This window comes from Chaetodon auriga, chromosome 17 (genome assembly GCF_051107435.1).
Source record: "Chaetodon auriga isolate fChaAug3 chromosome 17, fChaAug3.hap1, whole genome shotgun sequence".
Classification (NCBI taxonomy): domain Eukaryota; kingdom Metazoa; phylum Chordata; class Actinopteri; order Chaetodontiformes; family Chaetodontidae; genus Chaetodon; species Chaetodon auriga.
Genome location: NC_135090.1, coordinates 9,875,088 through 9,890,244, shown reverse-complemented (window position 1 = coordinate 9,890,244; position 15,157 = coordinate 9,875,088). Strand labels below are relative to the sequence as shown.

The following is a 15,157-nucleotide window of genomic DNA, read 5'->3' as shown; positions in this document are numbered from 1 at the left end:
TTTTATCATTGGACTGGCAGAGGACACATGAAACTATGGAAGACTGTACTTATGAATCACCACTAGGTGTCTCTCAGGTGCTGCTTAGTAGAAATAACTCTCTCATATGCAAGTAACAAGCCTTGAACATCTGAGAATGTAGTTATTCTTAACTGACAGTTCATCTCTGATCTTGTGGTATGGTGCAAGTGTGTCATTTGCTGATTTAATGGCAGGCCAACAGCTTTTAACTTGTGTGCTTAAGGCTGACGGTTCAGGACAGAAGAAGCAGGTCAAGTCAACCGTTGGCAGAAAGGTCAGGGAGGCAGAAATTTGCACTGCAAATGTAGGTTCTACATCCGGAGTGGAGTCAGTAGACACAGGCAAGGGGAGTTGTGGGTGGCACTCAGCCATATAGTTCTCAGAACCTGGATGGTAGATGACATCATAGTTAAAACAGCGGGCCAGCGGGACCAGAGGGCAGTGCGCTTTCCAGCCCGACTGACTCTTTGTCAAGCAGTGTTGTGCTCGGTGATCCGTGCAGACAGTAAGTATGTTCTCCATTTCTTGGCAGCCTATACACAAGCAAGAGCTTCTCTTTCAACAGCAGAGCACTATCACTCTGCTACAGTCAGTGTGCAGGAAGCAAAAGGCACAAGTTTCTCTGTGCCATCAGGCTGGACTGCAAAAACAGCAGTTAGTCCACAGCCCTTCAGTGGATACTGCAATGCATAGTGTAGGATCAAACAAGAAGTCGCTTGATTCCCTCAAAACTGCTTTGTGCTGCAGGAGTCCAACTAAAAAAGTTTTTGTCACTGGCACATGCATGCATAGGGGTGACCCCACAGTTGCAAAGCTGGGCAAATGCATTCCCTAGCCCCTTACCCTAACTTCAACCATTGCAACTAAATGCCTAACCCTAACCTAAACCTAATTCTGATGTAACCTTAAAACTAAGCCTGAACCCTCAAACAGCCCTTTGAAGTTGTGACAACCAGCCAAAATGTCATCACTTTCTAAAAATATCCTCACTCTGTCGCTTAAAAAGACACACACGCACACACACACACACGCACGCACGCACGCACACACACACACACACACCTCTTTTGCAGCAAGTTAAACATTAGTGTTTGTTGAATAGAGTTCACAATGTGTCTCTTCAGAACATGGCGGTTTATGTTGGTGCTGGTTTATACACTGACCATTTGTGAGGTGGCTGTTTTTTCATTCCAGCTGTATTTCAAATGAATAACATTGAAATCTTTGCATTAAGCATCATTGAGAGGACTTACTGAGAGAGAGAATAAAGATAATGCATCTTAGCACTTTGCAACATCACCTCGTTCCTGAAAAAAGTAATATATTACTTTCACACACTACTTTTAGATTGCTGCTCCCAACACTGTCTACATCTGAGTGACAACGCCCTGTCAGCCTTTACAAAGTTACTGCTTATCACCACTGGCAAGCATGTCACAAACCAAAATACACCCACCCACACACACATACACACAGTCCAGTCCTTACATCAATTTCCTTTAAATCTGAACATCCACATATTGCGTCCTGGTACCAGCACTGACACAGAATATCTTCTCAGGTTTCTTTTCAGGTAAAGGGAATTTCCACCCATTTTAAGAAGTCACGTGATTTTGAAATGAGGTTTTTGACAGTCAGCTCAGCGTGTGCCACTTTCTCAGCATCATGTCACATCTGGCACAGCTGCATGGGCAGTGAATGGACATGCTGCTTTAGTTGGCTTGTGAGCCATTTGTTTGATTTAAAGTAAATTGAATTTCCATGTTTATGACAACGTCACAAAGTCAGAAGTGCCCGAAGTTCTTTGTAATTTAAGTTGGATAAGAAAGTTTGAAATCGTTCGCAGAACTGCACAGGAGGTGCTCTTCATTAGGTAGGATGTGGTGTAGCCGGTGGTAACGTGCTATAAACCAACCCTCTTACAAACCGCCACCGTTATACAGATGTGCAGACAGCTGTATGAATGAATCTAGGGACGATTTGCAAGCGATTTCCGTTCTCAATTTTGTCAAACAAAAAAGAGAGAGAAGGAGGCAAGTCTGCTCATGTCCCGAAACGCACACACACACACACACACACACACACACACACACATCCACGCACGCACGCACACAACTGGGGTACCAGAGTTCATATGATCATAATTAACTCTGCAGTGAGAGTGGGAGGAGGAAGCGGATAACTGTACAGTCAAACAGCCTTCCACCATGCAGCCACAGCTCTGACCGAACACCGCCGCTCTCCGTGATTTCTGCCGCAACACCCGACGATTCACTGACGGCCGATGTTACATTTGTATTAACGCTGCGAGGGGAGCGTCACTGTGACACGCGGGGGACTATTTTTCTCCGCGTTTGGACAACTTGGGTCTACTTTTACGCATGGCAGCGTCGGTAACATTCCAGGACTGACAACTGGACGGGACAGAGCCTCTGAAAGCAGCTGCGACGCTAAATCCTGAACTTGGACATTTGTTTGGAAGATCATTAGAGGTGAGCAGCGCGTCCATTTTTCTATCGAGTCGTTTATTAGCGTGTTTTGGGAGACGACATGTCAGTGAAAAGCGCCACTCTCACTTTCGTCTACTTGACATAGACTTCAGATCATTTGGTCATTCATAATCCGAGTCATGCGTCCTGAAGGCTCGCGCACAGTTGACCTCACCGCGCAAACACGCGCGGCTCTCAGCCATTGCAGCCTGGTTATGTTAGAATAAGAGGGCTGCCGGGAAATACGCACGCGCGCTGGCACACGTGAAGTGTGTGTGTGGTTGTGTATAATTTGTACACGCAGGAATGTTGTGGGAGGATAAACGACGAGAGTTCGATGGGAAATTGTAGTCTGTTTTACTAATTGCAGTCTATTCTGTTACTTCTATTATCCTTTTCTGCTGTGGACTCAGTTCAAGTCCAATAAATGCATCATCTTCAAAGTGATTCCAGGAATTAATCATGTTCCTTTTATAGATGAACAAATCACCAAAAGTTAAGATAAGTGTGCACTCTACTGATTGATTGCTTTTTGTTGATCAGACACTAAAGAAAACATATTTATCTTTACATTGCTGCTTTATATTTGTCACAATGTCATGTTAACCACGTGAATGCTGTGTAGTCAAACATTTCCTCTCATGGTTAAAAAAAAAAGTTGTTGCTTTTATCATCTTCTCTCTCTCTCTTGTTTCCTTGGTCTAGATCACACTAAACAAAAGCTACATAAAATATTTAGAAACAGCATATTTGAGCTTTTGGAATTGGAGTTTGGGGTTAGAGAAAGGTCCCCGGTGACGTTACGACAACTCTTAAATTATTCAGACCAAATGAGTCAACACACCAAGACCATGGCGAGTCGAGGGGAGTTTGTGTTGTATGAGAAGGTGGTTTCGTTCAGGGGAAAAGTTTCTGAGCCCCTCTCTGTTTAATAATCATTTCCCCGAAAGGCTTCTTCCTCTGTCCTCCAGCCAACGTCGCGTTCTTCTGTTTAACTCTAGCATTCCTCAAACCACAGCTCAAACTTTCTTACTTTCTTCTGTTCTTTCTCCCTCTCTGTCTTCCCACACAGCACAAATCCCACTCACGCCTGATTACTTTAAATATTTAAACTATGAAAGCTGAGCCAGCAGAATTAACAAGCCGGGATGTGTCTGTGTGTATTTACATACGTGTGTGTGTGTGGTCATACTAATATGTTAACAACATGCAGGGGGACTTCCTTTAAGCCTTGTGAGTCACCGCTTGCTGTTGATTGCAGGACTCAGAAACGTGTGGGGTTACATGGTAGTTGCCAACACACACGCAGGGTCTGTTTGGCTTTATTGAGACTTCTTAAACTTACACAGACGTCATCTCGAGGGGAAAGCTGGGGACAATACCAAGTGGAAATCACCCAGTGGTTTAAGCAAATGCGCATCACAAAATAAGGTCAAAGTGAACCGCCTTAAAAGTCCCTCTTTTTTCCAGCTGTCTGCAGTCCTCGTCTGTTGAAGCCATGTTTTCCAAAGCCACTGCCAACTTCGTCCGTCAGATCGACCCTGAGGGAAGCCTCATCCACGTGTCCAGAGTAAACGACTCACACAAACTGGTTCCCATGGCGCTGGTTGTCAAACGCAACCGCATCTGGTTCTGGCAGAGGCCCAAGTACCAACCGACAGTTTTCACTCTCAGTGACTTGTTGCAGGGCGACAAGGTGCTCAGTCCCGGTACGTAGGTGTGCGCACACAGACTGTTTGTGTAAAAAATGACATCATGCAAAGTGAATAGAAATTTCTCAAGTTATATGTTATCTTTTCTTTCCATGCCAGCTACCTCTTTGTAAGACACACGTTGATATTTTCACAGCGCATGAAGGATTTCTAGCACATGTCCATATATATGCTAACTCCGTGTGTCTCGTCAGGAGTGTCTGAGACAGAATTCCTGACCTACAAGGGGACATTTCGAGACAAACTCTCTGGGAAGCTGGACACCGAAGCTGGCTCCGTCAGCGTCACGCTGGAGGGGCGGGGCACCTCTAAGCTCCAGTCGTCTTTTGGCAAGCTGAAGAAAGAGGAACTGGATGTGAAGAAGCTGCTGCGCGACTCCAGCGACAGGTGTTAAATAATTCCTTTTTGTACTTTTTGCACTTTGCAACCAGTCATCAGAAGGTGACAGGGTGATGAGTTCATTATTGATGGGATGAACACTATAAATGTAGTCAGACATCAGACATTTGACACATCAGACCGGTGGAATGCAACCACAGAGCTCATTAGTGTCATCTTGCTTAAATATACTGCACTGGATCTGTTTCTTGTGATTGGATACCTGTTTCTCAAACCACTCCTGATGTGATTCCACTCATAGCTGGCTGATAATGACAAACTACACTGCCTAAATGCTACGCACGTACTGTAGTGCATACTGTGTCACCATTGTAAACCAAAGCCACTTTCTCTTTTGCAACAGGCACGTGGACATGCAGCACAAGCTGGTGCAGCAGCTGGAGAAGCGTGCTGAGGTGCTGGCGGTGGTGAAGGAGAGGATCCTCACCACCAGCTCCTGCTCCGTCACCCAGACAAAAAAGGAGCAGTGCACCTTTCAGGGGGTACTCGGGCTGGTGGGCATGTTGGGGAGCTCTGTTAAGGTGGGTGTGGGTGTGTGATCCATTTCAGTGTGATGACCATGTTTGGTAAAATCCATTAGTAATGAACTGGTTTGGGTTTTTCTTGATGGATTCAAACATATTCTCAATATGTTTTAAAGCACCTGTGTTTGTGTGTGTTTGTGTGTGTGTTTATGTCTATTCCCAGGTGTGTGTGAAAGACAGCAACAACATTGAGGCAGGCAGTGATGTTTCCCTGGAGATCCCAGCTGGAACAGTCATTGCATACAGCATCCTGGAACTGGAGATTAAAAAGAGTGGACACTATGGTGAGCGTGTGTGTGTGGTGTGTGTGTGTGTGTGTGTGTGTGTGTGTGTGTGTGTGTGCTTTTCATAATAGCAATTAGTTCATGATTTTAACATCCGACAGACTGATGTTCTATGATGTGGTTTGATTATGTCGACTAATATGCGTGTGCACCTTGATGTGCCTTACCTGAGTTTCCTCCTCTGTGTATTTATCTCTGATATTGTGTGTGTTTCCAGATATATGCCTACAACCTGGCACAATAGGAGGCATTGAGGCAGACTCAACCGAACTGTCCTGGCCATCCCATGATTCCTTGAGTATGGTGGACGGCAAGTGCAATGGGGAGAAGGCTCCAGAGAAAGGACCTTTGAGTGCACTGCAAAATGGTTTGTACCCACTCATCCCTACATTTGGCCAGTTACTCATCAGTGAGGAATGATTTAGCTTTTTCATTTTCATCATATTTTGTTCACGTTCTTATTTTCCTGATTTCATTTCTCGAGGAAGTGAAACAGAAGGGAACGAAATGATTGCACTAACATAGGTTCCCTTTTCTTCATAATGCCACTGTGGATTCACTGAATTGTTGCATCCACAGTTCCACAAGTTATTTGCTCTGGAATATAAGGAATCGCAGTGGAAAGCAACCAAATATATTTCAGTACTACAATTTTAAGATATTTGTTATTTGCTTGGTGTATTTCCTTTTTCTGCTGCTTTACACTTCTTTTCCATTATAATCAATCCTGGTGGAGAAATTCACAAGCTACCTGACAGTTAATAAAGTAATTGGAATTAGCTCCACATTTACCTGCTGCATTAATGCATCAATAGTTATGATCAAGTAATGTAATGTCCATTATTCTTTAATCAAACAAGTACTTTTACTCATGGCACTCTAAGTATATTTTGATGTTAATGCCTTGTAAAATTTTGAATGCAGGGCTATTTCTACACTGTGTTACTGTTACTTTTACTTGAATAAAAAGCTTTGAGTACTTCTTCCACCACTGCTGACCGGACTCAGTAGCAAACAACAGAACTAAAACTAAAAATCATACAAATAAACACAACACAGTACTAAGGTATACTGCTCAATGGGATACATTACAATGTAATTACCAATAATAGATACAGTATATTACTTTATATTCTGATATGAATACTAGATTCACTTATGATTTTGCTCAACAGAAAATTTTCTATTCTCAGGTTTCCAAATGACTGTGCAGTACAACCTTTCCAAACTCAGCCCCTCATTGACATCAGTTCTTCCCAACTGAAACTAAAAACGAGAGAGAAGTCATGGAAGGTTGCACAATCCTTGAAATGTGTTATTTTAAAATGATTAGACGTGAGTTCATTTGCCTTTGATTATTGATTTGTATCAAAATAAACATGGTCATTAAAAAAAAAAAAAAAAGGTAGATTTTTGAAGGATAAAATCCAGGGAAAGGAGAACTTTGGACAGGAATGCAGCTGAGCAAAATTTAAAATGAGTCAGACTCATGAATGTGAGTCCATTTAAAGTTATTCTGTTACTCTACCACCACCTGTAACAATCTACATAATGTAGAGGCAAAATGGCATCCAGGAATCACAGGAATTCTCAGAGTGATATGAGTATGCGTCATCCAAATTTGCAAAATTTTCAAGAATTATGGAAAAAGGTCAGAACTACAAGAGCTCGGTAACTATTTGAAGGAAAACGATGAGGAATATCCAAAAACAAAAGGCGATGCAAATACTAAGCAAGCCAGGCAGCTGCTTGGAGCCCCCGGCCGCACTGGGGGGCACTTATTTACAACAATGATTATTGATAGGCCTGTTCTTTCAGGGACCTCTGTTGGTCCCTGGACCTCACTTTGAGAACCACTAATCTATTTTTTCAGTATTCATCTCAAATGTCCCGGAAATTGTGCATTTATGTGTGCAAAAACCAAATTTTTGCAGCGTGCACGGGTGGGGTGGGGTCCCCAGGAATTTCTTGCTTGGAGCCTCAAGAGACCCTAGTAACGCCAATGTGAATGGATGTGTTACTGATACATTGAATTTAGTTTGTCTTAGAGTTCAGAAGTTAAGAACAAAAAACATGAAGTTCCTTTTAAGTCCTTAAGAGACAGGGAATTTCAAACAAACCAACAAACGACTGCCTTAAAATTCAGCATATCTCCGGGTCTCTACAGGATCACAGGAGATGGACCTTTCTCCTCTGGCAGAGCTGTCCCAGTCAACTCGATGGGCCTTATTTAAGGGTCTCCAAGAGGCTCTGAGGGATGGAAGTGCTCTGTCGTATCTGCAGTGTGAGGTGAGTGATACAGTGACATGACTGCAACGCTAATACATGGACACAATTCTTCTTCTTTTTTTTTTAACGTCTTCTGTTTCCCCTTATCTGTCCCTCTCTGTGGTAGCTGGAGGACTTGTGTTGTGGTGAGACACCCGATATGGCCAAACATGAGGAGCTGACGGAGAGTCAGACAAAACTAGTGTCAGCCATACTGGATCGACTCTGCGTAGACTGCCCCACTGAGAACACACAGGGGGCTGCTCACCTGAATGCAGCTCACCTGTTGGTCAGTGCCATGGAAGGTGAGGGTGAACTTACTTTTTTCCTCACAGTGCGTTGAGCAAAACGAGGTAGCATTCAGGAAATGTTGCCGCACAGTTTTAATCTTGTTGTATGTTCTATGTGCTGTTTTTGCAGAGTTGCCTGATGAAACTCTGAGCCTCTTGAGTGAAAGCTGTCCTGACTTTCTGGAAGCCTTCGACACACTTGTAAGTTAACTTGTTTCATTTACTACACATCTTTACACCGTCAGCTGTTGTACATGAATATTATCAATATAGTATAATCTTAATCTATTCATCTGTTTATCAGTCTATCCATGTGTACATCTGTCTGTCTGTGTCACCAGCTGTGCAGCTTAAAGGAGAGCAGCGAGCCTCTGTCCATCCAGTGTCCTGCGGTCCTGCTGCAGGACAGCCAGGCCTTCCAACTGGCACAACAGCTGCTCAGCTCAACCAATGTGATACTGAGGAGAGACACCGACACGCTGTGGGTGGAGGCAGGAAGTAAAGCAGCAGTTCAGCTGTTGGTCCTTTGTCTCAGCGTACGTGGATTGACCTTGTTGTGCAAAGGGCTAAAGTAGAAGTAGTGTCTGCATGTGCACTTTTCTTTCTTTTTCATGCATTATAATCTGTCCATTTCTTTCTTTCTTTTTTGTAAACTTTTTTGGGATTATCATTATCATGGATATTTCCTTATAATTTACTATTTGTTTCAGTATCGTACTGATATTCCAATTATATTTTTACTCCTACATGTATTTTTATTACTTAGCAAGCACTTCATATTTTTGTATAAAATAGGAAATATATATATTTTATGTGATTAATTGTTACACTTAAGGGCAGCTCTATGGTTCATAGATGAGTCCCATTGAGGTGTTTAGGTACTTGATCAAGCACCTCTGTAAATAAACACATTCTTATTGTTCAGATTTCTTGTTTATTGAATGTTTACAGATTTGAAGTTTTTTTGATTGACAACAAATCGAATGCATGCCAATGGAAAACAAAGAAAATAACATCTTTACATTGCACGCCTCTTCTTGCCAGGATGTTTATTTTGAATGAGTATGCATTTTATTGCTGCTACTGCTTTTAATCAAAAGATATGTTACAGACTTTTATTTATCAAGAAAATTGTTTATTATGTTAACATTATATATATACTGAAATACTGCCATTGAATACTAAAAAGCTATATTATGTTCCAGTGGAGTATTAATGTTTTAGATCAAGTTTATTTTTACACGAGCTATGAAGTTTTATGAAGCTGCCTTTGCCGTGGCCTTTCTGCCACTTTCCGTTAACTGTTAGTTAACATCCTAATTTATTGTTGTTTGGGAAAACAATATGATTCACTTTATACTATATTAAATCTTTGCATTTAAGTCTCATGTCTGTGTCATTGTTCTATCAAAGTGTATCGTTTTGTCTTACAGAAATGGCAAATAAAGCTTTTCATAATGCATGAACGATAAAGTGTAAAGGAAAGTGTCTTCTTTTGAGGTTAACCCCTGTGCTCTCTGTTGAACAGCTGCAAACGTTTAAACTTCCATTTAAAAGCTTTGCTCAATCTGAATTTAGATTTTTACGACTAAGAGCCCAAACAGCCTTCGTCTGTTTAGTCTGAGACAAATTCTTCTTTCAAAGTTGTATGCACATGTCAGACATACCACACTCACCTATGTACAAGGGTGTGTGTGTGTGTGCTTTATGCTCAAACATTGCACACCCACACAGGTTTTCACTTATGGCTGATTAGACCTTTTCACAGTACAGCCTGTGCATGTATTCACAGGCCATGAAATCATCCATGAAAAGGTTTGCTACACCTGTTAGGGTGGGACAACTGACACTTAGTTATTTTAGTTACGTGACACGACACATATCTTATTAAATTAAGATGTGTTTAATCAAATGACGACAAATTAAAGCACACGCAGGAAACCTGGGGTCAGAAACTCCACTGTAGATGTTAAGGTCTCTGGGCATACAATGAAGACATTATGTATAGTCTGGCCCAACAGCAATTTGCCTTAAGGCCCGAACAAGTTAATCCAGCCAAGACAACAATGCGTATCTTCAGTGATAAACTGGGGACTGTGAGGGTAGAGTTTAGCGATCTCAGGAAAAATCCTGCATATCTCTACCCAAATCGACAAGTCTAATAAGCCAGAATAATTTTAGTCACCTGCGTGGGTGTGCAGTACCTTTAACTGAGGGCAAAGCAACCTCGTTTCTAGTGGTACATTATTACCACAGAAATGTTACAGGTTAACCTATTTCAGACTAACACATGCTCGTAGTTTATAAAGCAGATACTTTGTCACATTTTTACATTCTGCAGAGTGATGTATGGCCTTGGATACAGTTCACAGTCTATGATCTGATGAAACACAGTCCCTGTCCAACGTGTCTTTAATGCAAACCAGATGCGATTCAGACTGTCCTCTATTATCCACTGCAAGCCACTCGACGGCCACGTGGGGTCGCCGTTGAGTGTGACGTCATTCTCCTGCGACACCGGCTCTTCGCCAGTCGCACGAAAACATTGCCGAGTGCCGGTGATTCTTGGGAGCCCGGAGAAGAAACGAAGGACTCAAAACCGACTCAAAATGACAGTGTGCAGTTTTTTTCTTCAGGGCCGTTGTCGGTATGGCGATAAGTGTTGGAATGAACACCCGAGGGGAGGAAGCAGAGGAGGAGGAGGAGGTGGAGGAGGTGGTGGAGGATACAACAACAACAACTACAACCGCTCTTCTACTCAGCAGCAGCCGAGAGGAGGTGGAGGTAACATTAAGGATAAATAAATATAGCGAAAGTTATACCTCTCAAAGTAATTCCGTAGCTGTTCTTGTTTGGTAAACTCTGCGTTGACTATTGACTGGCGAGCCTGCTCAGCGTTAGCTATCTAACTTAATGTCAATTGAGTAATTATTGCCTGAATAAGATTGTAGAAAATACTAGAAACCCCTCTCAGTGTAAGTTAACAGCATCGCAAACTATATCCAAAATGACCACGAAGTTGAATTGACGAATAATAATTAAAAAAAAAGCCATCGTGAAGGCAATTATTGCAGCCCTGTGCATGAAATCAGCTCAGTGTATCTACTCAAAGTGGCAGCTAAAATGTATCTGATGATGGCTGCATTGCTAACCTCCAGAGAGTTTGCATTTATGTCTAACAAACGGAGCACTCATGGCACTGCAATGAGCCTTTTTTTCTCAGCATTCATTGATATTGTTGTGTATGTTGGTTTCAGGGTATGGAAACAGAGTTTGGGTGAATCCCTCCCAGCAAAAAGGAGGCTATATCCAGCCTTCATCCTTCTCTTCTCGTGGAAGTGATGACTGGGGTCAAGGAGGAGGAGGAGGAGGAGGAGGAGGAGGAGGAGGAGGGACGGACTGGGGCAGAGTAGGTGGAGGGAGAAGAGATAATGCGAAGGCCTCCGAATTCAGTTTCACTAGTTCAAACAGATTTTCGGCACTTGGCGCTTCCAGCACCTTTGACAGGGGAGGAAGAGGAGGCCAGCAGGTGGCAGCTGGTGATGAAGATGATGACAAAAAACTGTGAGTTTGCTGTTGTTCTTTCAGGTTGTGCGGCATTCAAATTCATGTTATCACAAGACATTAATTCATGTGATGTCTGTCTCACGGTCACCCAGGGAGATCATTCAGCTGGACATGGACATCTGGGAGAGTTCAGGGCAGTGGGGCTTCTCGTGCTATGCTAACGCCAAGACAACTTTATCTGGTCTGTATCAAATATGCATTTAGTTATATGATATCTGTCCCACGTGGAGTCACAGTACTCGTTGTAAATGATGATTTCTTGTCTGTAGGTTTCACTGATCTCTCTCCAGAAGAGCTCAGGTTGGAGTATTACACTACAAGAGCTTCAGGTGATCTGCAGAGTTATGTAAGTGTTATGGCACTCATTAATATCATTCCTAACATTTGTCTACAGGACAATAAGGAAGTAAAGACTGGTCCTCTGTGAGTTTCTGTCTTCTGTATGGAAGTATTTCTCTCAGTAAAGATGATGGGTGATAGCTCAGTGTTTTTGCCACATGACCTTGAATTAGTTCTGTGTTGTCTGAGAAGATGTTGAAAATATGACTGCGGGAATTTTTGAATGCGTAAGAGTCTGAGAACGTCCTGTTTCATGTGTTTAGGTTAATGGTGTCAATCAGTTGCTCAACCAGTGGAGGGGCAGAGTGCAGGAACTGAAAGTCATGAATCCAGCCACTCGCGCATCTTTGGTGAGGCACTCAGTTACTGTAATAGCACTCCCGTCTGTTTTTCGTAAAGGACTATTTATAAATACAGCGAACATGTGATATCTCTTTGCAGCTTGCAGAGTTAAACAACCCAGCACCTCAGGCATCTTCAGGTGGCTTTGATTCATCGACAGGGACCGGATTGGGATTCTCTACATCCGGCTTTGGAAACAAAGGTGAAGGTTAAGTGTTGCTTCTTTGTAACAACAGAAGTGGAAAGCAATAGTTCAACATTTTGGGAAATACTTAGAATTCGCTTTCTTGCAAAGGAAGTGGACTGTGCCCATTCAGAGAAATAGACTGCCAAATAACCACTCTTGATAAAATCAGAATCAGGTGATTTCGGTACATGTAGCATAGCATTTGCAGGTTCTTTCATACCTGTTACCAATGAACCTGTTTACCTGGGGAATGTTGCAAACTTTCAATCTGTCTGACCACGTAGGTTTTGGGGCTCCAGCACCGGTCCAGGCCAGCACTTTCAGCTTTAGTGCTACAAGTGGTGGATTTGGTTCCTCGATGGCACCATCATCCTCAACAGGTTTTGGCAGTGCCTCAGCAGCTCCTGCACAACCTCCTTCTGGGTTTGGTTCCTCCTCTGCTCCCTCCTCTGCTTCTTCTTTCTCCTTCAGTGCTCCGACCTCTGATACATCAGCAGCCAATTCAGGGTTTGGCTCTGCCTCAGGGTTCAGTTTCTCCGTGACAGCTAACACCGCAGGAGGATTCGGGAGCGGTTTTGGGACTGCAGCACCTGCTGCAGCAGGAAACAGCAGCATTTTTGGACAGACGAGTGGAGGGTTTGGAGCATCCACTGCTCCAGCTGCAGCAGGAGCCGGGTCTGCCGGTGGGGCATCAGACAGTCTGTTTTCACCTGAGGGCAAACTGACTCCAGAGGAACTGAGTCAGTTCAAAGCTAAGAGGTTCACTCTAGGCCAGATCCCTTTGAAGCCTCCTCCAGCTGACATGCTGGTGGTATGATGCTGTGAGAAAGGTTTGCAAGATGAAATAAAGCGATAATTTATGCAAAGATTTTCCTCTGCATAGTGCTTCTGTAAGATATGGCTTTGGCTGAGATACTTCAGTTTTGGAAGGGAAAACTTGCTTTCGGTCCATAGAAGATTTTTATGCATATACTTTATGTACAGCTGCACAATACACAGGACATATTTTTAGATCGTGTCTTTTGTTATATAAAGTGCTATTTTTTGAGATGATTGAATGTCTTTCAGGTTGGATTGTACGTTTTGACACTTTCACCTTTCTTTCTGAGATTTATTTGCAAGATCATGTGATCAAACATAATCTGTTACAACAAAACAATAAAAAACATGCCTTGAACTGGGTTGGAAATTTTCCTTCGCACAAAGCTCCTGCAATAATTCATACATAATGCCCTCTTACCTCACTCTATGCTTGGTGGGCGAATAATAGAATTTCCTCAGATTGTCACTGTGATCTTCCATGAACTGACACGCATTTCTAAAACTTGTAATTGCACAACTCAACCAGGAGAGGATGTCACAATACAAGCCAGTCTTACAACATTTCAATGACACACAGATACTAGGATTTTGTAAAGGGCTGTATAACTTCAGACTAACTTAAAAAGAAGAGGTAGATTGTTGCCTCAGGCAGAGTTTTATTTTCCTTCTGTTTCTGTGGATTGTAACGTGACACTACTAAAATAACTGAAGCCAGGCCTGTCTGTCTAAATCCATCCATTCACACCAGCTTGTAAGCAAACATCCGCTGAAAGAGAGGGAAGTGTGGTCGTGCACAGATGACAATGAGTGAGCAAGCTATTCAATATGTATTCATTAGGTGTTGAGCACCTGGTGGGACCACAAGAAGAGGAATACAGTGACAAAGAGACAGCAATAAGCTATTCTGCTGCTATAGGGGCAACGGCTCTGCTGACTGGAGCATATTTTCAGCTGACAGGGAGTTTGTAATATCAGCAAGAGGTGAAACTGAGCTGCTGCTGCCTCCTGAGTCTGTCTCACTGTGAGTTTCTGTGTGTGAAATCATCCAAAGTTAATATCTGCGTGGCCAGGTCAAAGGCATTGTGCATAATACAGTTTTACACATTTAACACAGCATTGACTGCCAGCAGTCATAACATGTAACTAAGTAGATTTTCTTAAATACAGCACAGATTTGGGATACTTGTACTTTATTTGAGTGTTTCCTTTTCATGCATTTCGATTTCATTCATCCATTTATGCAGGTATATTGTGCATATTATACTTACATACATATTAACATAGGATTTGATCAGTCTTAGTAGGCTTCTTTTACTGAAGTAAAAGCACTGACTGCCAGCAACAGGGTGCAACATAGTAATTTTCTCTCCTACTTTGCAGTCTGTCAGCACTAACCTCCCACCCACCCCCTGGTAGCAGATAATACATAAATAATTCAACAGATTAATGAACGATTGAAGAAGAGACTATCTCATGAAAAGGCACTTGCATGCTCACTTCAGTGAGACTTGTTTAAATTGCCATCCGGTGACTCTTAAATAATTCTAACTGAGAAATATGAGCACTCGTGAGTCCCTGTTTCCCCAACAGCAAATAAAATCACTAACTGTTGTGGCATCAAATTGCCAGCTTGCCTGTGTTTATGTAATGTATGCATGAGCTGCACAGAGCGGGATCAGAGCAATATTAAAGATGAGGGATGAGTCTGTGGATGCCTGCGCACACACAGCCAGACACAGAATGCTTTTACTGGAGACAATTAATCACTCTGGAGTGCATTAAGACCTCTATAAGGTTATGGTGCATGATGCAATCATATTAAAGAAATTATTAAATTTCACTCATTTCTGTTTAATAGCGAGGAATATCACTTATGAATGCAGTCACTCGCTCCTCCTCCCCTCCTGGGGATT

The 15,157-nt window shown here is 42.6% G+C and overlaps 2 protein-coding genes across 2 annotated transcripts; both read left to right on the top strand.

Moving 5' to 3' along the window:
- Positions 1-2,241: 2,241 nt before the first annotated feature.
- On the top strand, positions 2,242-9,375 carry LOC143335538 (gasdermin-E-like). Its single transcript, XM_076755052.1, has 10 exons — positions 2,242-2,513; positions 3,981-4,219; positions 4,417-4,609; positions 4,965-5,142; positions 5,309-5,429; positions 5,647-5,796; positions 7,597-7,718; positions 7,825-8,002; positions 8,118-8,188; positions 8,329-9,375. The coding sequence occupies exons 2-10, from the start codon at positions 4,009-4,011 to the stop codon at positions 8,560-8,562; spliced, it is 1,458 nt and encodes a 485-aa protein (XP_076611167.1). The 5' UTR covers positions 2,242-2,513; positions 3,981-4,008; the 3' UTR covers positions 8,563-9,375.
- Positions 9,376-10,511: 1,136 nt separating this feature from the next.
- On the top strand, positions 10,512-13,597 carry nup42 (nucleoporin 42). Its single transcript, XM_076754774.1, has 7 exons — positions 10,512-10,771; positions 11,245-11,551; positions 11,647-11,735; positions 11,824-11,900; positions 12,157-12,243; positions 12,335-12,437; positions 12,707-13,597. Exons 1-7 carry the CDS (start codon positions 10,597-10,599, stop codon positions 13,237-13,239), a joined length of 1,371 nt encoding a protein of 456 aa, XP_076610889.1. The 5' UTR covers positions 10,512-10,596; the 3' UTR covers positions 13,240-13,597.
- Positions 13,598-15,157: the final 1,560 nt, after the last annotated feature.